This window comes from Leptonychotes weddellii, chromosome 11, assembly GCF_054177405.1.
Source record: "Leptonychotes weddellii isolate Sample4059 chromosome 11, ASM5417740v2, whole genome shotgun sequence".
Classification (NCBI taxonomy): Eukaryota; Metazoa; Chordata; class Mammalia; order Carnivora; family Phocidae; genus Leptonychotes; species Leptonychotes weddellii.
In genome coordinates, this window is record NC_138379.1 from 77,362,952 (window position 1) to 77,387,808 (window position 24,857).

A 24,857-nucleotide genomic window follows, 5' to 3' on the forward strand; every position below is an offset into this window, starting at 1 on the left:
ATCACCGTGGGACCTGGTAAATAGCAAGTGTCCAATAAATGTTAACTCTTGTGTTGTTTATTATTATTATTTACATGCTCACATCATGGTATTTAACCAAAGCGCTAGTATCCCCACAGTGGCAAAGCACTCAAATCTTAGACATGTTTTCTAGAAGCGTGCATCCTCATTGTTGGGAATCTAAACTGACAGACATCTGTGTCTAAGATTTATTTCCTAAAATAAAAATAATTTAAATTCTAGTTACTTTAGTTGCTTTACTTATATAATTAATGCCATTTGCATAATTCAGTAGAGTTTATGCATTCCTTTCACACATTTAAATCATTTAATCCTCATAAAAATCTTGGGGGCAGATGGTACTTATTAGCAGGAATTATAATATGTTTTTTATTGGTGAAGAAACTCAAGAGCAGATAGATTAAGAGATTTGCCCAAGGTCACAGAACTGAGAGATGACTTGGAACTTGAAACCAAAGAACTTTTTTTCCCTTGCCTCTAGTTCCGTGGTTCTTAACGTGTGGTTCTCAGATCAGCACCATCAGCACCCCCTGGGAATTTGTAATATAAACCTTGGGCCCCACCCAGATCTATCAAAATTCTGGAGATGAGGCTTGCAATCTGAGTCTTAACTTTTCTAGGCGATTCTGATGTACATGAACATTTGACAGCCACTGTGTTCTAAGTTTGTAGCCTTTTAAATATGTACACCTGTGTCTCTCAGTCACTTTATTCTTGATGTCTTGCTATTAGCACAGCACAGGGAAAAAGAGGAATGCTGTATTAGTATGATATATATATATATATCATCTTCCAGGAAACTAAAGCTCAAAAAGTTACTCAAATTACCAGGTAGCTAGTAAGAGACGGAACTGGGCCTGGGACCCGGGACCTCTGGCCACCAGCCCATCCTGTAACACACTGTTTTGCTAGAACAGACTTTTTGTTGGACTTTATTTATTTTTAAAGATTTTATTTACTTACTTGAGAGAGAGACAGCGAGAGAAAGCAGGAGCGGGGAGGAGAGGGAGAAGCCAGGTTCCTACTGAGCAGGGAGCCTGATGTTGGGCTCCATCCTAAGACCCCGGGATCATGACCTGAGCCAAAGGCAGACACTTAACCAGGCGCCCCTGGACTTTATTTTTTAAAGTAAAATTGATTTACTGGATTTCTGGAGATAAACAGGAGAGGGATCTTATTACTGTGTTTCATAAGCATATTTTTTTAATTTCAAAAGCAATATGAAAAAAGTGATAAAATGTAAGAAAAAAATGAGAAATTAAAAACACCATATTTCCTCTATCTAATAATGACCATTCTTAACTACTTAATGTCTACCTTCCAGATATTTTTGTATGGATATATGTGCCTTTTTTTCTTGAAATGAGACCATATTATAGACACTGTTTATAACTTAACCTCTTTGTGTTGCATTTAAAAATACATGGTTTCATATGATTCCCTCCACCTTTCTCCACTAACAATGCCTGCCTTAAACGTGTTCCTCTAGGCTTGGCTTCAGATTTCACTAGTAAAGACAGGGAAACCCACATTGTATCATAAGCTTTATACCTTAAATTATGGTGCAGAAATGGCACCCCATTTATTCATAAATATAACTCCTTGAGTTGTGTGTGTTATCCCATTTTAAGATAAGGGATTTAAAAGTCAGAGAGAGGTTAATCAACTTTGCCACGGTCGTTCAGCTAAGAAGCGGCAGAGGCAGAATTTGTACTGAGATCAGACTGATTCCAAAGTATATGGTCTGAATAATTAGCAGGGCCATATAATTTATCATTGAATTAGGATATATCTGAGAGGGAAAGAGATGATTCTAGAGTGATGTCAGCAGAAATGGCAGAGTAGGGGGCTCCCCATGTCCTTTCATGCACAAAAGCAATAAATAAACTGACAAAAGACTTTTGAAATTAACTTTCTAGGAACTTTGGATACTAACCAAAAGTTTGTAGCAGCAACCAGAGACACACAATTAATGGAAAAGAGCTAAATCTCAGTAGGACAGCTTTGTGGCATTTTACTTTATCCTGGATGCATCTCCTGCTCCCTGCTGGGTGTTGGCCTTGAAGACCGCAGCCTGCATTCCTGATATAAGAACCAGGACTGGAGGGAGCGCAACAGACCCTAATTCTCCAAGAATTATGGCTATTTGTTTAGACCCCTCTGGTGGTCCTCTGAAAGGCGAGCTCAAAGGGCTTGCCTCTACTTCACTTAACCTGGACTTCTCCCAGGGCCGAGGCGGCTGTAGGGGGAGGAAGACATGTATGAATAAATGTTTAAAGGCAAATGCATCAGTGACTGCAAGGATAATAGTTGGGGCAAACAATAGATGAGCCATATAACTTGGGAAGAAAGACTAGGGAATGAGATGTTTTGGGAAATAGGGGCTTTGAAAAGCTCCCATGTATTCCTGAGAATCTAGAAGACCACATGCATGTCCAGCACGGGCACATGCTCAGAACAGATCTGAGAAGACCCTAAGTTCTTACCTCTGACTGACCTTCAGGCAGCGTTATTTATAAAGTGGGAATAACCCAAGTGTCCATCAACAGATGCATGGATGGATAAAGGAAATGTAGTATATCCATACAATGGAATATTATTCAGCCACAAAAAGGTTGAAATATCGACACATGCTACAACATGGATGAACCTTAAAAACATTACACTGTGGGAAAGAAGACAGACATAAAAGGCCACATATTGCACAATTCCACTTATATGAAATGACCAAATCGGGCAAATCATTAGGGACAGAGAGCAGATTAGTGGCTGCCAGGGGCTGAGGGAAGGTGGGAGTAGGGAGTGACTGTTTATGATTGCACAGCATTGCAAATGTACTAAAAACTATAGTATATACAACTGAAAATGCTTAAAATGGTGAATTTTACCTCAATAGAAAGTAAAAATAAAATAAAACAGAAAACAAATAAGCAGGTGGCTCTAATAGCTTTGAGATGCCTTTGAAATGCCTCCATGGCAACAGTCTCTGAAGAGACATCAAGTCAGAGGAACTTCTCCTAGGGTCACATCATCCAAGCAAGAGCCCTCAAAGGTTCTTAGAGAAAACTCAACTTTCAATGAACCCCTGAGGTCTGATTTGTGTTCAAGTCCCAAGGAGACTGTGCCTTATGGGGCTTATGTGAAGTTTGTGATAATGAATTGTTTTTCTCTATTTGTAAATTTTGTGCAGTGGGACTGAGGAGATAGCTTGGGATTTATTAATGATACTGAAGGACGTAGAAAAAAAATTTTTTTTAAAGATTTTATTTATTTATTTGACACAGACAGAGAGAGCACAAGCAGGGGGAACAGCAGGCAGAGGGGGAGGGGGAGGGAGAAGCAGGTTCCCCCCCAGAGCAGGGAGCCCGATGTGGGACTCGATCCCAGGACCCCCGGATCATGACCTGAGCCGAAGGCAGATGCTAAACTGACTGAGCCACCCAGGTGTCCTGGATGTAGAAAAATTCTAAGCAAAAATCTATAAATAAGATACCAACCAGCACTGCTGAGCCTTGGTTGAATAGGGGCCACAAAGAAAAATAAGCAATCATTGATCAGTGTGAATATATACTCATCAACATAAAAGGCCTTGAAGAAGATGGGTTTTGGTGTTTGTGCTATAATTTCATAATTTCTCCAAGGGGACTCCAGCCCTTAACTCTGACCAAAAATACATCTAACTCACCAACTTCCTGAGACTTGAATTTCCCCAAATTGAGATTTATTGGCTAAAAAGTCTGTCCTCATTAAAATAAAAATGTACCTAATAAGGAATGTAGAGTACGGATGGTCACATACCAACTGTATTAGTCCTTGAAGGAATGAGTTTATCAGATCTCTTCCTAAAGCCAGTTACACAAGGAATGGAATTTAGAGCAGCCAGGGCTGGGTGTTTAAGAACAGAATTGGGTACCTATATAGGTACTTTCATTATATGACTTGTGATTTCTTAAAATGCCCAGAAAGTCTTTTGCTCCTCTAATCTCTATGTCTAAAATTTTCTTCTTTAAATCCAGTGCTTAAGGTATGGTTACTAAAATGCATGACAAAAATGTATTTCTTGGGAGGGATGTTTCATTGAGCTATGTTTACCCAACAGGACATCAGAATAACTGATATTACCAAGCACAATTTAGCCATGTCTTTTTCAAGTATTTGTTCAATTACAATGAGGCCCAATCTCACCATCTTACTTAAAATTGTAGCCCATTTCCCTCCCTTTCGATCATCTTTCCTTGCTTTATTTTTAAGGATATAAAAAGTTGTGAAAAATATCTTTTATATTTATCCACATATAATTTTAAGTGCTCTCCAAGTTTACATTTATATTATATATACAAGGTTACTTTTTACAATTTCAGGGGCTCCCCAAATTATCTTTGTCATTCTGCTTACAGAAATTCCCCTAACATTTCTTTTAGCGCAGTCAGCTGACAACAGAATTTCTAAGCTTTTGTTTGTATGAAAAAATCTTGATTTCACCTTCAATTCTGAAAGATACTTCCACTGAATACAGAATTCTAGACTGCTAATTGTTTTCTTTCTGCACTCTAAAGATGTTATTCCATTACCATCTTGCTTGCATTGTTTCTGATGAGAAATCTGCAGTAATTCTTATCTTTGTTCCTCTGTATATAATGTGCTTTTTTTCCTTTGGCTGCTTTTAAAATGTTCTCTTTATGATTGTTATTTAGCAATTTGATTATGGTATAAATTTGTGTGGTTTTATTTGTGTCAATTCTGCTTGTAGATTAAGTGAGCCTCTTGGATACATGGGTATATAGTTTTCATCTAATTTGGAAAATTTTCAGCCATTATTTTAAAAAATATCCCCCCCTGCCTTTCTCTTGCTAGGACTGAAACTACACCTATGTTAGACTGCTTGCTATTGTTCTAAAGGTTACTGAGGTTCTATTAACTTGTATGTCAGTCTTTTTTCTCTCTGTCTTTCTAGAGAGTTTCTGTTGCTATGTCTTCAAGTGCCTTGATATTTTCTTTTGCAGTATATAATCTGATGTTAATGCAATCGATTATTTATTCCTCTTCAGATATTTATATTTAAGTTTCTAGATGTTCCATTTGTTTTTTTCTTATACCTTCAATTTCTTTTAGCATCTTGTTCATTTTTTCTTTAAATTATTGAGCATATTGAATATATTTATAACAGTTAATTGTAAAGTCCTTATCTGCCAATTCCATCATCTCTCACTTCTGGGCTGTTTCTGTTGACTTATTTTCCTCTTGGTTTTGGATCACATTTTTCTGCTTCTTCCATATCTAGTGTATTTTATGTTTATTGCATTTCTTTAAAGTGTATTGGGCTTTCTTCTGGCAGGCTTTCTTTTTTTTTTTTTTAAAGATTTTATTTATTATTTGACAGAGAGAGAATGAGAGAGAGAGAGCACATGAGAGGGGGGAGGGTCAGAGGGAGAAGCAGACTCCCTGCCGAGCAGGGAGCCCGATGCGGGACTCGATCCAGGGACTCCAGGATCATGACCTGAGCCGAAGGCAGTCAGTTAACCAACTGAGCCACCCAGGTGCCCTTCTGGCAGGCTTTCTTTTAAAGTTTGGATTTTAAGCTTTTCTAGATACATCTAAAATAGCCTATGGTATTCCCCATGTATTTATTGAAATCTCTTCACTCTGTCTGGCAGGAATTCAAATGATCCCAGGCTGCATCAGCTCTGGGAATTATTCTGCTTAATACTCTCTGGTAATTGGTTTTGTCCAAGAAGTGGTTTTTTTCCCCCTTCCCTCCCTTCCCCCCAGACCTGGCCTCATGGAATTTAACTGTACTCAGATATGGCACTGAACCAAAGTCTCAAGTGGACCTCTATGCAGGTTTCTGGAGCTCCCCTGTGCAAGCTCTCTCTGTTCCAGTATCCTACTCCACAGACTCTAGCTGCTTTGGGCTCCCCAACTGCTAGCATCTGTCTCTGCAGTTTAGCACAACTACCAGGCTGTGTTTGCTTTGCTTTCCCTGCACCCCTGTTTGGAAATTGCCTCTAGGAAGAAAGTCAGGGTGATCACATTTATTCCCCACCCCCCCAGCTTTTTTCCTGGAACTAGATTCTTCTGCTGTTTTTGGTTAACATCTGAAAACAGTTGTTTCATATATTCTAATTTTCTAGTTTAAGGCATAGGGCAAGTCTGAACACTATTACTCCCTCATGGTTCAAAGAGGAAGTTGCAAACCCACTTTTTCTTGAAGTATCTTTTCTGTATACTTTTCATGAAAATTCTTATATGAGAAAAGTTGAGCATATTTTCATGTGTTTAAAAGCAATTAACATTTGAAATCTCTATTCATGTCTTTTGTCCATTTCCCTTGGGTTGTAGGTCTTTTTATTCTCAATTTTAGAAGCTCTTTATATTATAGACTTTAGCTTTTTGTCTGAGATATAAATATATACATTTGAAATTTCCACTGTTTATGGTGTGAGAAATGGATCTAATTTTATTATTGTTCATATGGCTATCCAGTTGTACCATCACTATTTAAAAAAATGGAAACTCATCTTTTTTCTACTGACTTGAGATGTTACCTTCATCAAATATTAAATTTCTACTTGTTCTCAAGTCCATATGCAAGTTTTATATTCTACTCCAGCCATTTACCATTTTCTTCATGTGCTATTATAGAAGCTTTATAATGTCTCCATATCTTAGGGTTGGATTTTACACATTGTGCATTCCCCCCCAATCACACCCCACCAGGATTTTCCATGCTATTCTTGTTTATTTATTCTTTCTTATAAACTTTATAATCAGTTTGTATTATCCAGAAAAAACCCGAGGCTATATTTATTGAGATCATGTTACATTTATAAGCAGACTTAGAATTGATATATTTTGGTTGAGTCTTCTAATCCAAGAACATGGAATGTTTTCCTATTTGTTAGATCTCATTTGTGTCCTAAGTATGTTTATATCTTTAGCCATATAGGTTTTATAAAGTTCTTGTTGGATTTTTACCTAGGAATTTTATTTTATTTTTCTATTATAATGAGATCTATTATTGTATGTTCCAACAGGTTACTATTTGTATATGAAGTATTTTTTATTTTATTCCTGCAATTTTATTGGTATTATTTTTAGTATACTTTCATTAATTCTTTTGAAGTTTTCAGATATATAATAATGTCATCTGCACATACAGATGGTTTTGCTTCTTCCTTTCAGATTCTTTTGCCTCTAATTCCGTTCTCTTGCCTTATGGCATTTTCTCTTCCCTCCCATACAATATTAAGTACAGTGGGCATCTTCTTCTTGGTGTAGGTTTTAATGGGAATGTATTAGTTTGCTAGGGCTGCCATAACAAAATAGTATTGACTGGGTGACATAAACAACAGAAATTTATTTTGTCACAGTTTTGGAGGCTAGAAATAAAGATCAAGATGTCAGCAGGTTTGATTTCTCCTGAGGCCTCTCTACTTGGCTTGCAGATGGCTGTCCTCTTCCTGTGCCCTCACATGGTTTTCCCTGTGTGTACACATCCCTGGTGTCTCTCTTGGTGTCCAAATTTCCTCATTTTATAAGGACACCAATTGGATGAGGTGTTGGATTAGGGCCCACCCTATTGCCTCATTGTAAGTTAATTACCTATTTAATGGCCCTTTTTCCAATACAGTCATATTAGGTCTTCAACATATGAATTTGGAGGGGGTGGGGCACAATCCAGCTTATAACAGCAATGAATATTTTTACATTAAGAATGTTTTCAATTCATCTGAAGAATTGTCTATCAATTTCTATTTATTTAATATTTAGACATAATGAATGGGTATTGAATTTGGTAAAATGCTTTTTCATGTGCTCTTGGCCCCACCTCATCACATCCCCTCAGGTATTTTGAATCCTGAAAGTTCCATTTTCTTCCTTGTACCTTCAATATTCTCTTCCTACTACCTCTTTTTCTCAGTGTACAAGCATAAGCACAGCTTCATTACACTAAAAATGTTCCTCCCAATACCCTTTCCCTCTCTTTTTCTTCTATTGTAAAAAATTTAAAACAGTGATGTATACTTACTTATACATTCCATTTATGTCTACATTCAAGGGCTGGTGTTCATTTTTAGATGTTATGCCATTCCTTGTCCATCTCTCTCTTAATAGCCAGTGCACCTCTGTGCAGATGTACCTGTAAATCAAAATCTGGGTTTTCTATGCGTTTTTGAATAGCTGTCTAATTGTCAAGTCTTTCCTGGGCTAGAGGGAGCTCCTGAGCAGGATCTTTGATTTCTGTCCTTGAACTTTAGGTATGTTGCCACCAGGTGGCAGTAGCTAAAGGGATCATCCAGTCTGAACTGATATTGACGATGTTTAGGCCTTTGTTGATTTTTAAACACCTACTTCTTTTTAATGGAAATATAAAAATGTATATAAATATGTATTCAAATATGTATATATTTATATATGTATATATATTTACATTTTATATATACACATATACATATATAATTTATTTAATGGAGGAATATATATACATATACATAGTAAAATAGTATGTGTGTATACTATATGCTATATACTATATATATACTTTTTAAAAATTTTATTTATTTTATTTTTTTTTAAGATTTTATTTATTTGACAGAGAGAGACACAGTGAGGGAGGGAACACAAGCAAGGGGAGTGGGAGAGGGAGAAGCAGGCTTCCCGCTGAGCAGGGAGCCCGATGCGGGGCTCGATCCCAGGACTCTGAGATCATGACCCGAGCGGAAGGCAGACGCCCAACGACTGAGCCTCCCAGGCGCCGCTATATATATACTTTAAAAAGTAAAATGAAAGCAAGCACTAGAGTTTGTCATGTGATAAATGTTATAACCCTGTCCAATATCCAGATCTATAAGTTGTGTTACTGAATTTTGGTCGTCTTTGAAGAGAGCCAGTGTGAAGATTCCTGCGTAGCACCCACTAAACGGGGGAGGGGACAGGGTAGGCACCTGCCTCCATTGTTCTTGAGATAAGCAGTGCCAGGGTTGAAGTGAAATTGTGCATGGTAGCAGTTAAAGTGTGCTTCATGTATGATCTCAAAGGCCATGATTTCCTTTTCTATAGTATCTAGGAGAGTATTTGAAGGAACCACCTCTTGATTACTACTTAGGCCTCTAATTTATCTACATGTAAAAGAAAACTCTTTAAAATATCATCTTATGGCTGGGTGCCTGGGTGGCTCAGTCGGTTAAGCATATCTGCCTTCAGCTCAAGTCATGATCCCAGGGTCCTGGGATCGAGTTCCGCATCAGGCTCCCTGCTCAGCTGGGAGTCTGGTTCTCCCTCTGCCTGCCGCTCCCCCTGCTTGTGCTCTTTCTCTCTCTCTTTGCCAAATAAATAAATAAAATAAAAAAAAATCATCTTATGGCCACAATGATACAAAGGATATTTTCCTTCTTCATTTGGAGAGGAGTCTCTGGGAACAGCCTTAACTGGAAATCATGGTCTTTAGCTCAGAATTCCTGCCAGGCTAACAAAAAAAATAAAGGGACTAGTCTCTTCTTTTCCTGGAATAGCAGGGAAAAGCAAGATCTAGGTTCAGGACTGCTCTTTCCTCCATTATCTGAGCATTTTCCCTTCTAGGAGCAGGAGAGAAGGGACTGTAAGACCCAGCTTCGATGTCATCATTGGGACAGTGGCTGCATTCCATGTCTCTTGGTATCCTTCCCAACCTAGAGTCCCACAGTGGAATGTTTTGGATGTGGATTTTGGTTTGGATTTGTCCCCTCCTCTTGTTTGGAGAATTTCTGTCTCCAAATCAAGAAAATGTCTAGTTTCCATGCAAAGGAAGAGGAGCGAGGTAGTAATGGCTATCCTTTCTTGTCCCTTTCCACACTTAAGTGTGCTCTTCCCTTTTAAATTCATCTGCAGGCCTGAAGTGTCCACAGGTCCTCAGCCCCAGGGCATAGCTCCAGACCAAGCGGGGCGGTGCTAGACTGTGGGCCAGAATCCAGTACTGATAGCATCTCAGAGAGATTGAGTAGTTGCCCAGGCTACTCAGAACTTGGCCTTGAACCAGGTTCAAAGACTGAGACCTGGGAAGACCTCCTCCCTTTGTAGTTGTCAGGCTTAGTATCTTTATTTCAGGTTTTTATTCACTTTATCTCTGTAGGTATCATCTCTGATGGGGGCAGGTCCAAAGTTTCACTACCTACAGATTCCATTTAAAACTGGTCACGGGCGCCTGGGTGGCTCAGATGGTTAAGCGTCTGCCTTCGGCTCAGGTCATGATCCCAGGGTCCTGGGATCGAGTCCCGCATCGGGCTCTCTGCTCCTTGGGAGCCTGCTTCTCCCTCTGCCTCTCTCTCTCTGTCTCTCATGAATAAATAAATAAAATCTTTAAAAAAATAAAAAAATAAAAAAAATAAAACTGGTCACAAAACAAACAAACAAACAAAAACCTGGTCACTCTCTCTTCTTTCCTTTTCACCCTTCCCCACTTCTTCAGCATTCATTCTCTTTTTAAAAAGATTTATTTATTTTAGAGAGAGAGAGCATGAGAGAGCATGAGCAAGGCGAAGGGCAGAGGGAGAGGAAGAGAATTTTAAGCAGACTCTGCACTGAGTGAGGACCCTGATGTGGGGCTCAGTCCCACGACCCTGAGATCATGACCTGAGCCGAAATCAAGAGTTGGACACTTAACTGAGTGAGCCACCCAGGCACCCCAGCATTCATGTTCTTCATAAATTCTCTTGGAACTTGAGTGTAGGGTAAACCATCCAATTGAGTGTGCTGTTTTCTACTGGGACTCTGAATGACATTGTCTTAGTTTTCTGGGCAGGCCTCAATTTCCTTGACCTAGACTCTAACCTTACCTCCTCTAGTCTCCTCTGTGGGAACTGTTTTATTTCCCACCAGCCACTGATTGTGGCCCTACTATGTATGAAAAGATCACCAGGACGCAGGAAAATGATTCCTGCCTACCTTCCTGCCTTTGCTTTTCTAGCTCCTGTGCCTTATTCACCCATGGCTAGGACTCTCTATGCTCCCTGCCTCACCAAATACCAGATTTGCTCTGCCCTATGGATCCTGTGCACTAAGTCAGGTCTTATATACTTGCCTGCCCCAGCAGCCCACAGGAAGGACAGGACACAGGGAAGCCAAAGACCTTAAGACTGATAGGTGCACATCTCTCTGCTACCCTCCCCCCACAAAGAGCTCCTCTCCCAAAAGAGCTCCCAAATTGGATTGGGAATTCTCTGGGTTGCTCTTGACTTGAGACACACTTTGTATATTTACCCCAAATTGCACATGGGTTCCCAGAAACAGATCCAAACTCTGACCAGTGGAAAGAAATGGCTAGGCTAAAAGGGAAATAGTCTTTTAAAGAGGTTGTATCTTACGATTTCTCAATTATTTCTTGGGGGTAGTTTAAAAATTAAAGGTATGTCTCAGTAGTATCAGTATTGAACTATATTTAGTGGAACTTTATAAGGGAGTCTTTAAGATGTGGCAAGGAGGGAACCTGCTACAGGCAGATGATTGCCCCATCTGTGAAGGGGCCATGGCTCTGGCCAAAAGCAGATGAATCCTGTGTAACTGGGTGCCTCTTCCTTCTCTGCCCCAGGATGATGAAAAATGGGAGGAATCTTTTCTCTTTGTCCACATTCCCTCCTGACTCAACTCCAAGAGAAAATAGTGCGTCCTGAGTGTTGGGGCAAGGAGACAGTACTGGTGACGGATGACCCCACTCCCTGTGCCTTTTCTTTTTAGGACAAGCCTGTCCTCAGGAGTTTCCTCCTCTTCAGAGTGCCTTCCCTTTGCAGGGGAGACTACTATGGCCAATTCTGCTGGTTTGTAAAGTTAGGGGAAGTAGGGAGGGAATTAGAGAGTCCTTTTATGGTTTCAGCTCTAAGGTGTTTAGTTTATCTTTTTAAAATATAGCTCTTGTGAGACAAATGACCTACAGACTTCCCCTACCCTTTTCCTGCAAAGATGTTACTCTCTGAAAGAACAATAATCTCTGGAATTTGGCCTGTTTGTACTTTTTTTTTTTGGAGGGGGGGTTACTACACCAACAAAAAGAGCCTGGGAGGGAAAAAACAAGTATAAATACACATTGAGTATTGTGTGGAAGCAAGAAGGAAGGGCTGTTTTTACCCCACTGGGAAGATGGTGGAGGCGCTAATGACCAGTCACAGGATGTGAGAGCTGTTCTCCAGCCTGGAATGCTCTCCTCCCCCTCCCTTCCCTTGGGTGCTCCAACTGGCTAGCAGTGATGGTGCATCCTATCAACTTCATCAGTATTTAGGCTGGTCTTTATCTTGTTTTGTGTGGCTCCTGTTTTCTTTCTCAGTTAGTTCACCACTCAGAGTGTGGAGGGGAGGAGGATTAATTATCAGTAGCCACATGTATCGGTCAGAGTTCTCCAGAGAAACAGAATCAATAGGATTTATCTATCTACAGATTTGTTTTAAGGAATTGGCTCATGTGATTGTGGGAACAAACAAGTCCGCAATTTGTAGGGCAGGCTGGCATGCTGGAATTCAGGTAAGAGTTGATGTTGTAGTTTTGAATCTCAAATTCTTGGGTCAGACCAGCAGGCTGGAAACTCAGGCAGGATTCTATGTCTGGAGGCAAAATTCCTTCTCCAGGAAATTTCTTTGCTTTTAAGGCTTTCAACCAATTGGATGAGAACAACCCACATTATGGAGATAACGTGCTTAGAGTCAGATGATCATAAATGTTCATCACATTTACAAAATACATCCATGGCAACTTCTAGACTAGTGTTTGATCAAACAACTAGATACTATAGTCTAGACAAGCTGACATATAAAATCAGCTGTCATAGTCCATCCATTGTCAACTTGGCATCCAAACGTATCTCCTTGAACCATACTTAATCTCCATATAAAGACAATAACAAAGCCGTACTTCTTCCTAACATGATACAGCCAAACTGACACATAATACCAAGAATCACACCACTCTTAGCCAAAGCTCTCTTATTTTACTCTTCAGTACACTCACTGATTTAGCCCTATCACCCACCTTTCCCTAAATATACTTGTATTTTCTGTACCTCCATGTCTTTTTTTTATGTTGCTTTCCCTACCTGGAAATACTCCCATCGTCTGCTAGTCACCTTCTACTTATCACTTAGGACTCTGAGCAGAGTTCTTAGCACACTGTAAAACTTAATCATGTATAGTAATGATGTTAAGAAATAGGACATGGTTTCTGAGTGAAGATTGAGTATAAAATAAATAAAGGTCTGGCCAATTATCTGTCATAAAAATAAAGACACACCACATATTATACACTATAATAATTTAAAACATAAAATCATAAAAGAAATTGTATAAAATAAGAAATGAGATACTCCTCAGCAGACAACAAAGTGTGTGTGCATGCATGTGTGTGTCACATAAAAGACTGCTACTATAAACAGGGCTCATTTAAAATATAAATGCTAACGATGCCCCATGTTAGCCTGTGAACAATAATGATGTCATTAGCCTTATCTGAGTTTGAAAATAATTTGGGGGATGTATTAAGTTATTTTGAGAAGGTTCCCAGTAGATTTTGAGCAGATACATAGATAGATACCTAGGTTGCAAGCAAACGTGGTTAGAGTTGTTTTGCTGACATTAGAGCATGAGTTTATCTTTTTAAAATATAGCTCTTGTGAGACAAATGGCCTACAGACTTCCCCTACCCACTTCCTCAAAGATGTTACTCTCTGAGAGAATAATAATCTCTGGAATCTGGCCTATCTGTACTTTTTTTTTTTGCGGGGGTGGGGTGTACTACACCAATAAAAAGAGCCTGGAAGGGAAAAAAAAAAAACTATAAGTACATACTGAGTATTGTGTGGAAGCAAGAGGGGAGGGCTGTTTTCGCCCCACTAGCAAGATGGTGGAGGGGCTAATGACCAGTTACAGGATGTGCGAGCTGTTCTCCAGCCTGGAATGCTCTCTGCCCCCTTCCCTTCCCTTGGGTGCTCCAACTGGCTAGCTCCCGTTACAGCCCGTGATGGTTCTTAGCTGCAAGAAGCAATCTGACTCTGGTTAACTTCAGCAGGGAAGAAATTTATTGGAAAGATACGGGGTAATTCACAAAACTGTACAGAACCTAGGGAGTCAAGTTTAGGAAATAATTAGGAACCATGGGAAGCCTGGGGGCTAGAATCACAGTTATGGCCTCAAGTAAGGAATGTGCTGCTTTAAGTCACACTGGGCATTGGCCATTATCACTGGTCCCATTACAAATGTAGTACCGCTGGTTGCGAGAGATTATCATCTTTGTCTTTCCATTATGGACTCAAAATTCTCCTTGCTTCTTCGTACCACTTGCTCTGGAAGCAAATCCTACATGGGGGAATCTGATTGGCTGAGCTCTCTCTGTACCTTTTAGAGATCTGGGGAGCATTGTCTGGCCTTATTAGCTACCACCTGGGGAGAATTCAATAGTTAAGCCAGGGCAGGTTTCCAGACAGAGAAGGGGGTTCTGGTGCTGGGAAGCCCAATATTGACTACAACCTATCCTTCAGTTCTCTGAATTTCACTTCCTCAGGGAAGCTATTCTTGACCTTGGAAATTCAGTTCAATTCCCCCATTTAATGCTTTCATCCAACCCTGTACCTTCCCTTGGAGCATTACCACACTTCTAATTCAATCTAATAACATCTAGGGCCTCTTTATGATAAATGTCTGGTGTGAGGTTTTGCAGCTCATAGAGGAGGTGTGAATTCTAGGCCCACACACATGCAAGTGCAGGTGTGGTTCTCAGGGTTCTCTGGGGAGAGGGTTTTCCTTTTTCCCTGCTTCCTCCAGAGCCAAGGCTGAGACCAGCCTGTGTCCTTGACCTCTGTGTGGGGGCAGTTTTTTTCTAGTTCATTCTCTCAAGTCTCACTTCCTTTGAGCATGGGTTTGTGAGTGTGGTGGGAGCTGACATGGCCTCGACTCCCACTCAGCATCATGCCAGGGCCACCAGCTTCATCTCTTGCCCCTCATGTGTGCAAATCCAGGTTCTTGGCCCAAGGACACCCGCAGGTCAACCCTGACTCCAGCTTCATGTACACTGTCAGAGTCCTGCTTTCTTACATTTTTTTTTTTCCCTCACAGCAATTTCCCTTACTTTCCCACAAATCATACCATATAATAAAAGATCGCTTTAATATTGCTTATCCACTATTTTTATGTGTCTCTAGTGATAGGTTTTATTTTCCTGCTTATATAGCCAGAATTATTTATAGTTTCAATAAATATTTTTCAATTTAATGAATGGAGGCTTTATTTATTTTTATTTATTTTTTATTTAAATTCAGTTAGCCAGCATATAGTACATCATTAGTTTCAGATGTACCGTTCAATAATTCATCAGTTGCGTATAACATCCAGTGCTCATCACGTCACGTGCCCTCCTGAATGGGTGCTTTAATTATTATTTTAATAAACAGAAATATTTATTTCTCTTTCATGTGCCTCTTGGTCGCTGCTGTGTACTTGCCTTCCATAAAAAAGCCATTTTTCCTAAAATAAACTCAGAACATTCAAATTTGGAACTGAGATGGACTCTCAGGGTGGGGAGAGGTGATTGCACCAAGTGACTCAGACCCTGTCCTGGAGATTTCCCTGTCCCTCCTCTCTGCTGTCCACTCACCAGCATGCAGGCGTCAGAGGGCCACTGCTTCTCCTCAACACCAGACAAATGACCACAACCTTGTTGCCCTGTGGTGCCTCTTGAGACAAGGCCAGACGGTTCCAACATGACTGTCCTAGAGGCCAGGGGATGGTAGAAGGGAAATAAGCAGGTAGCATGTGAACAGAATACATCTTATGAGATATCGTCTAATCATTACCAGCTTCGGGAGTCCCACAGAGGTGTCCACACCCTAGCTCCTGTGTCGGAGGCCACCCTTTACCCTCACTATGCAGGATCACCTTTGGCCTGTCTACTTCTCAAAGTCCAAACTGAGGAAGGGATGCCAGGTTCTCTCTCTTTTTCCACCTAGGCCCCTCTTCTTACAATGTTGGTTTCCTGGATGAGAATCCACTTATCTCTTAGGTGATTGGCACTGGCAGACTCTTTTCTCTATAGGAGAAGAATCCAGTGGGGCACCTTTTGTTCAGGCAGTAAATGAAGGCATCAGAATTTGCACTCGGCTCAGCCCGACACCAAAGCACATGCAGTTTGCGCTGTCTGATGCTGCTGCAAGGTTTGCATTTCTCTGAGCATCTAAGTGATAATTATCACTTTGAGCCCCTGTGGCTTTATACATTAATTTCCAATCTTAACATAAATAAGGACGTGGTGTCTTAAAAAAGAGCATGATCTTTTGAGATATACTGTTGAGATGTGCACTTGTATGTTTGTGCTGCTTCTTACTAACCCCTGAGCTTGAACTAATTATTTCACTTTTGTTAACCTCAGTTCACTTTAGCTGTAAAATGGAAACACTACCAATATCTTATGTACCAAATCGTGACATCCTGATGCTCTTTCCATTGCTGGGTTTTTAGAATGCTGGCAGCCAGTCTCGCGGACTCATTCCTTGCCCATCCCAACCCAACCTTAAATAAGGAGGTTGAAGAACTTCCTGGTGAAACAGACAAGCCTTATACATACTGATAAAGTGGCTTACATGGACACTTTAGTTAGAGAGTAACTAAAGCAGTACTTCTGAAAGTGCAGTCCCCAAGTTAGCAGCATCAGCATCACCTGGGAACTTTTTAGAAATACAGGTTCTCAGTCCTGGCCCCAGAGCTAGTAAATCAGAAACTCTGGGGTACAGCCCTGCATGCTGTCTTCCTAAGCCTCCTAGGTCATTCTGATGCAGGCTAAAGTTTGAAACCCACTCTTCTATCAGTAAAGGACATATTTCTTTTTTTTTTTCCTTTAAAAAAACTTTTTATTAACATATAATGTATTACTTGTTTCAGGGGTACAGGTCTGTGATTCATCAGTCTTACACAATTCACAGTGCTCACCATAGCACATACCCTCCCCAGTGTCCATCACCCAGCCACCCCATCCCTCCCACCCCCCTCCACTCCAGCAACCCTCGTTTGTTTCCTGAGATTAAGAGTCTCTTATGGTTTGTCTCCTTCTCTGGTTTCGTCTTATTTCATTTTCCCCTCCCTTCCCCTATGATCCTCTGTCTTGTTTCTCAAATTCCTCATATCAGTGAGATCACATGATACTAGTTCAAGGACATATTTCAATTACATTGGGGTCTCAGACCACAAGGTCTGGCCATTATGTGGCCAGACAATCATGGTGCCCACTCTCCCTCAGCCACATGAAATTGAAAATATAATTTCAATATTTGAAATGAAGCAAAAATTACCTCTATTCTGAAGTTAGTTTTTGGCTTTCTTTTTTTTTTAACTGGGACTGTAGAGATGTTTTCTAAAATCTTTCTGGTGTCCTGATTTACTGGTGTCTAAGCACTTGCTTCATCTGCTTGCTTCATTGCTTTCAGCCCAGCCCCAAGTAATGAAACTTGGTCAACGTATGCTTCACACTTGGAGCTGCCTTACTCTAAATTCCGTGCAAAGACAGGAAATGAGGTGGTGGAGACTCCCACTGCATTATGTAGTGGCAGCAGCCTACTGGAGGGGAACTCCTGGGCCAGCAACATGAGTGGCAAGAGGAAGCCCAAGGCTATGAACGCGATTCCCTGTTGGCCACCAGGGCTTCAGAGTGCAAGTGCCCTGCAGCTGTGTGTACAAGCCCCAAGATACTGCTGAGCACTGGGGTAGGGATGGGTGAGGGTGGGGAGGCAGAGACAGGAGGAGGGATCCCAGGACAGGCAGGGTGAGGACAGGACAGCTTCAGCAGGTGGCTCTGAGCAGTTATCTATGCTAGGAGAAGGAGATGCTTCTCTAACTGTCCAGGCCTTGGGTAATTAGAGGGAGGCTTGGCCTTGCGAGAGTCTTTGCTGGAAGAGGATCCAACTTCAGCTGGGCCTGGTGCCAGACTGCTTACCCTGAGTTGCCCCTGAGCTGGTGGAGCTCCACTGCTTTGTGCTAAGCCCTCACAAAGGAATTTTCAGCGTGGTGATAGGGAAAGGGAGGCTATGGGCCAGCGACCCTCCATAATTGGTGTGGGATTTGAGCGGAGTTTGCTTAAATGTGTTGAAGGTTCTTACTTTGTGGTTCTGAATGAGAATGGAACCCCAAGACTCTGCTTGGGATTATTACAACAGCATTTTCTTCTCTTTCCAAATGAAGGTTTTAACTCTGGACTGTGGTTCCTATTCAAAAACTGCTGTGCATTTGATGCTAAAGACTATCCTTTCCACACCCTTGCCCTGGACTTTTCACAAGCTGTTTCAACTACATGAGAGCCTTCTATAAGGCTCTGGAATGCATAGCAGGATACAGAAGTGCAAAAGGCATGAACTTTGATAGCTGCAGTCAAAAGACCAGGGACCATAGTATCAGTTTTTTGCTGTGTAACTTTTGAGGAACTGAATACACAAACACATAATGGCCAGACCTTGTGTAAAAATAGAATTCTTCCCCACAACCTCTGCAGCAACCAGCCTGTGAAGCCAAACCACAGCCTCTGCAATAATTAGCCCAGAGTGGTCAGGATTCAGTTGTTGACTGCTTTGCTGATTTCTGCCCTCTGTTCCAACTCCGGACCAGAGAAAGCCAAATATATTCCCCCAACCAATCACAGAGGGAGCCCCGGCTCTAGTTAGCCTGCCTCCAGCTTCCCCATGCCAACATCCTCCAATTAGAGCACCACTGAAGCCTTTCCCCCTTTTCTCACTCCCTGGCCTACTTAGGAGTCTCTCTACCGAAGGTAAGTGACAGTGGCTAGCTCCCTGTTATGGCAAGCTCTGAATAAATAGCCTTTGCTTGTTCTCATTTGGTGGTCTTTGTTTTTTCCACACTTTGGATAACTCACTTAGCCCTATTTTTTTTTTTTTTTTTTTTTTATTTGACAGAGAGAGACACAGCGAGAGAGGGAACACCAGCAGGGGGAGTGGGAGAAGGAGAAGCAGGCTTCCCTCTGAGCAGGGAGCCCGATGTGGGGCTCGATCCCAGAACCCTGGGATCATGACCTGAGCCGAAGGCAGACGCTTAACGACTGAGCCACCCAGGCGCCCCGCCCTATTTGTCTTATCTTATTTTTTTAAGATTTATTTATTTATTTAAAGAGAGAGAGCACATGCACATGTGAGTTGGGGGAGGGGCAGAAGGAGAGGGAGAGAAGCAGACTTCCCACTGAGTATGGAGTCCAATGGGGCTCCATCCCATTACCTCATGGCCCTGAGATCATGACCTGAGCCAAAATCAAGAGTTGGAGCCCCAACTGACTGAGCCACCCAGGCACCCCCTATTTTTGTTTGTAAACAGTATATAAGATGGTCTCACAAGATGGTAAGTATTGATTGCTATTGAGCGTTAAGATGCCATTTAAAAGAAAAACACTTTATTGAGATGTGATTGATATACAAAATGCCATACATATTGAATGTATACAACTTGATGAGCTTGTAGGTAAGTATACATCCATGAAAACAACCATCACCACACTCAATACCATGAACATATGCATCGCCTCCTAAAGTTTCCTTCTGTCTCCTATTTAAAAAAATTTTTTTGTGACAAGAACACAACATAAGATTTACCATCTTAGCAAATTTTTTAAATATACAATACCATATTGTTAACTACAGGCAAAAAAAAGAAAGAGACCCTTTGAAGTTTAGGCTGAGTATACTTCTCAAAGGACACATGAGAGAGGATGTTCCTTGTGTACACACTCTTTTTATCTCTAATGGTATGAAAAATGAGAAAAGAGCTTATGTACTCACATAGCTTTCCTCTCTTTTTAAGAAAACTCTATGCCACACCCATAACAAGTAGAAAAAACCCCTGAGAAAGCTGAAATTAAAGTTATCTCAAACTTAATATGCTTTCTCATAATAGTCTTCTGCATATAAATTTGAATTCACTCTAAAAAAAAAGATGCTTTGTAAAGTGTAATATGAAGGACAAACTTATCTCAACTGTAGGACTTGCCAGTCAGGGAGAGAAGCAGCTATGGGCAGACACATGGGCAAAGGTCATCTCCCTCCATAACAGCCTTCTTAGACTTGGTGAGAGGTGTTCTGTCCTCGGCCCTTCTCTGGCTGTGCCCCTTCCCACAGGATAAACAGATCTAAGGGGACATGCTCAGCCAGAACCTCTGTACCTCATTTAGGACTTGCTTTCAATGTTGGGATACCAGAATTCCCTGCTCAAATACCCTTGACCTGCTTATAATGCTCTTCCTAAGGTCCATCCCCTAAAAGTAGATCACGCAGCTGGTTGTTCACCCCGAGACCAAAGGGATGACCAGGGGATGGCTGTGTATGGGGGATATAGATGGAGTTTGGATGCGAGGATATCCATAAATGTGTCTGCGTGAAGCCCCTTGCAGAGGGAGCCAGATCTGGTGGTGGGACATGGAGGGAGCATGCTGTGGCTGTGGGCAGAGGGCTGGAGACCAGGCAGAGTCTTCCTTTAATATCACATTCTGGTGCAGAACACTTAGCATTCTGAGATTTCTAAATTTGAACCTGGCATTTTAGCTTGTTATGAAGGTATATTTGTCAAGGTAGGAAGAAGAAAATATTTAACATTTTGTTAGCTTGATTTTTAACTTCCAAATATTTAGAGAATCTTTCTCCAGGCCCCACGGATATTGAGGGTGGGCCTGCCTGTCTCCCCATTCAGCAGTTCAGTGGCCAGCTCTGAGCCAGGGCTCTTGGGGCGTGTTGATTGGTATGCATCTGGGGGGGGGGGCGGGTGGTGGTGAGTCTAGAAAAAGGAACTTTTATTTCTGTTTCTCTTTTCCCCACTCCCTACTTCTATGCGTCTTATCTCTCTGGGTAACCATTCTAACCTACTTAATGTATATTTTATGTTATTTTTTCTTTCTAAATGTGTTTTTTTTTCCTGGTTTGTATGCATGTAATTTTATATACATAAGTAATGTGTTGTAGATCTCGTACAGCCCTCGAGCTCTAGGCTCTATCGCTTGTAGCTAATCCTCTGCTTCTAACTGCTGCCAAGTCTCTGCTGCACCCTGTCCTTTTATGTACCCAGTGGTGGGTGTAAAGAGAGAGCTCATTGTTTTAATTTGCACTGCTCTGATTAGTAATTAGTTTAAGCATCTCTTCACATGCTTGGTGGCCCTTTGGGTTTTGTCATGTAAAGTGTTTGTTGTATATACCTTGCCCATTTTTTTCTGTTGATGTTTTTCTTCTTGTTGGTTTGCCCGCGTTTCTAATATAGGCTTGTTAGATATCGTCTTCCATTCTATTTCTATTAACTCCATCCCCTGTGTCCTTTGCTGAACAAATATCCTAATTTTTGATACAATGAAATTCACCAATTTATTTGGCTTTATGGTTTCTCACCTTCAGCTAACAAGTATTTTCCTAGTTTTTTTTTCTAACCAGCAGGCCTCTATAGTGGTAGTGATCTTATCTCGGGAGAAAGGTCAGGAAAAAATGGGTAGCCACTTGGGAATGGCTCTTTCAATATCCATTCTACTCTCCTTCTGGTCAGGTTAAAAACTAAAAATTACATACCCAGATGCTCTGGTAGCTGGAGCCCTGGGATGTGAATTAACTGTCATTGGAAAGGTGGTAGGAGGGGGTTCCCATATTTCATTTTGTCTCGGAATCACATGAGGGTTTATTAAAGCACAGATTGTGACTAATTCTATAGGCCTGGAGCCTACAGAGGGCCTGAAAATTTGCATTTCTGACAGGTTTCCAGGTGATGCTCATCCTAGGTTCTGCTATTCACGAGTGTGAGAGGCAATTTTCATGGGGGCAGTGGGGACAGGGACAGTAGGACCCCTAGGTCATGTCTACTGTGAAGTCACTCTGGGGGCCACCTCACTCCTTCTCCAGTCACTCAAAAATCTGTATGCAACTAGTTTCCTGTATTAGATTCCTTTCTGCTTAAGAAAACTAGTTATTTCTGTTTCCCATAATAAACCACAGCTTGATACAATAGCATACCAAAAATAGCTATAAATGACAAGAGGATATCCATAAATCCTTTGCCCTGTGTCAGGTGCTGAGTCTAAAACCCTTTTATCCTTGATATCATTATAAGCAAGGGGAGCAGGGGGAAATTTGTCCCATGGCCACTGGATTTACTGAGAGGCTGACAGATCTATCAATTATTTAAGCAGGACAAGAGGTTTTGCAGCAATGTGTAATCTAGGGTGACCCATCATCCTGCTTTGTCTGGGACTGAGAGATTTCCCGAGATGTAGGGCTTTCAGTGCTAATGCTGGGAAAGGGCCCATCAAACAGGGTCAAGTTGGTCACTCTGGTGTAATCTTTCCTTAGTCATCTTGAAGAAGTTGTCTACAAAGGGAAAGAGGCTAGGGCAGGTGATAAAAGGTGGGGATATGAGAAATTATTTTTTTGGAGGTATCTAAAACTGGAAAAGCATAATTAGGTCAAGCTTAAGAGGCTGTTCAAAAGGAGTGTCGGCCTAAAGGTGAAGGGATAATGTGTGAGAGCTGACTGTGGGCTCTGAGTTAGATTTGGATCCCAGTGTTGTTTGTTTGCCAGCTATGTGACCTTAGCAAGTTACTGAACCAAGTTTGCATATCTGTGAGATGGGGATAACAACAGTACCTACGTGTTGTGAGGCATTATTGAAATAATGCATATAAAGCATTTAGGGGAGTTGCATGGCTCAGAGTAAGCATCTCAAAATATGTGACTGGCTCTTACTATTTTTATTGTTACTACGAAATTACACAAAGGGATCATGTAGAGGTTCTTGGGCAAGAACAAGGAGAGAGGAGTGAAGAGAGGAGAAGAGGTCTGGATGAGCAAGGATCTGTGTCTCACTTCTTGGTGACTTTCACACTCACCTCTCCTTGCCTGTGTACTCCCCGGCACACACCCCCCCACACACACACAAAAGAATTGGGTTGAGTAATATTTTCTATAGGGAAGGTAATAAAACAATGGATGACTTTCAAACTCAATGCTGAAAGTTTAAAATTTATGTTAAATTACAGTTAAGGTAGTAAATGTTTACCAAAGGGTTCAGGACAGAGAAAATGGATCTCAAGTGAAAGAAAACATGAACTTGAAATAATTTGATTTCAAACAGAAATGGGAGTCCAGAGAGGGAGGGAAGGAAGAGGGAAGAAGGGGAGGAGGCATTCATCCAACCATGTAGTCAAGCGCCTATTTCCCATCACGCTTGGATAAGCATTCAGGGGGCTTCCCTCTGGTATTAAAACAACTTAATTTTAAAATTGAGAAAGAATAACATTTACCTCAAAACACTTTTCTCCTCAGTGTTTTCTGCATGGTGGCCTTTACCTCCTTATTCCTCAAGCTGTAGATCAGGGGGTTCAGCATGGGGATCACTGTGGTGTAGAACACGGAGGCCATGTTCTCCTGGGCCAGGGAACTGGCCGTGGAGGGTTTTAAGTACATGAATGCGGTAGATCCATGGAACATCCCCACAGCCACAAGGTGGGAGCTGCAGGTGCTGAAGGCTTTGGACCTGCCCTCTGTGGAGCGGATGCGGAGGATGCTCGAGAGGATGAAGACGTAGGAAACAAGGACTGTTAAACTGGTGACTATGATGTTGAATCCAGCCAAAAAGAAGACTGTCATTTCAATATCATAGGTGCTAGAGCAGGAAAGCTTCATGAGAGGGAGGATGTCACAGAAGTAATGACTGATGAAGAGCTCACAATAGGACAGTTTTAACATGAGGCCAGTCTCTATTGTTGAGCCAATGAGCCCCATGGCATAGACCACAGCCACCAGCAGGGAGCCGACTTGATGACACATGATGACATTGTAGAGCAAAGGGCTGCAGATGGCGACATAGCAGTCATAGGCCATCACTGTCAGCATGTAACACTCGGCAATGACAAACACAAGGAAGAAGTAGAGCTGTGACATGCACCCTGCATAGGAGATGGTTTTCTTCTCTGACACAAAATTCACCAACATTTTCGGGGTAATGACAGAGGAGTAGCAGAGATCCACAAGTGACAGATTGCTGAGGAAGTAGTACATGGGGGTGTGAAGCTGAGGATTCAGACAAATCAGGTTCCCTATCATGGTGACCAAGTAGATCCCAAGGAAGAGGAAGAAAAGGGGGAGCTGGAGCTCTGGCTGATTTGTCAATCCCCTGAGAATGAAGTTGGTCACTGTAGAGTGATTTTCTGCAGCCATTCTCCTGTGTTTGGGAGCCCTGTGGGGATGGAAGAGAAGAGCCCATGAAAGGCTGCATCTTGGACTTTTGGGTGAAGCTAGTTTTGAGCACTTGGGGTCAGCTGGGTGATCCTGGGCTCTTTCCTGATGAATCCTCCCCTCATCTTGCTGTTTGCAGGGAGAAAGACCAGCCTCTGGGTGTTTCCAAGATCATGAGGGTGAGAAGGAAAAGGGAGCAAGATCTGGGACTTTTACCACTTTTATGTTTCTCAAATATCCTACAGCAATGGTTCTTAAAGTGTATTCCCTGGACCAGCAGCGTTAGCATCATGTTAGAGATACAAACTCAGGCCTCACCCAGGACCTACCAAATCAGAAACCCTTGGGGGTGAGGCCAACAATCTGGGTTTAACACTCTCTCCTGTGATGCTGATGCATGCTCAGGTTTGAAAACCTCTATCCTATAGGTAACAAGCAGCATATTTCATATTTTGTACTCGGAGATGTATTTTGCTTCAGAAATAAAATTTCCTTGTCATCCGTGCAATTCCCAAACAGTCTCTGAGTGTGAATGCACAAATACCCATCTCAAATCCACACAGTGTCAGGGTAGTATGGTAGTTACAACTGTATCACTGAGTGACAAGTCAATGTCTGTATCTGAAAGATGAAGATGAGA

The 24,857-nt window shown here is 41.5% G+C and overlaps 2 protein-coding genes across 6 annotated transcripts in view; one reads left to right on the plus strand and one right to left on the minus strand.

Moving 5' to 3' along the window:
* Positions 1-24,857, plus strand: part of SIAE (sialic acid acetylesterase) — a 127,356-nt gene that overhangs the window by 68,032 nt on the left and 34,467 nt on the right. The window contains exon 10 of one of the 5 annotated variants that reach the window (XM_081799223.1): positions 24,357-24,518. The exons of 3 other annotated variants lie outside the window; for them this stretch is intronic. In XM_081799223.1, coding sequence (XP_081655349.1) covers positions 24,357-24,503 — 147 coding nt within the window. In that variant the 3' untranslated portion in view covers positions 24,504-24,518. Of the gene's footprint in view, positions 1-18,197; positions 18,839-24,356; positions 24,519-24,857 lie in introns of those variants that run through there. One more of the 5 variants, XM_081799224.1, reaches the window with a different exon arrangement.
* OR8A1 (olfactory receptor family 8 subfamily A member 1) lies at positions 23,175-24,199 on the minus strand. The gene has a single exon (XM_006747328.3). The coding sequence runs from the start codon at positions 24,197-24,199 to the stop codon at positions 23,285-23,287; it is 915 nt and encodes a 304-aa protein (XP_006747391.2). The 3' UTR covers positions 23,175-23,284.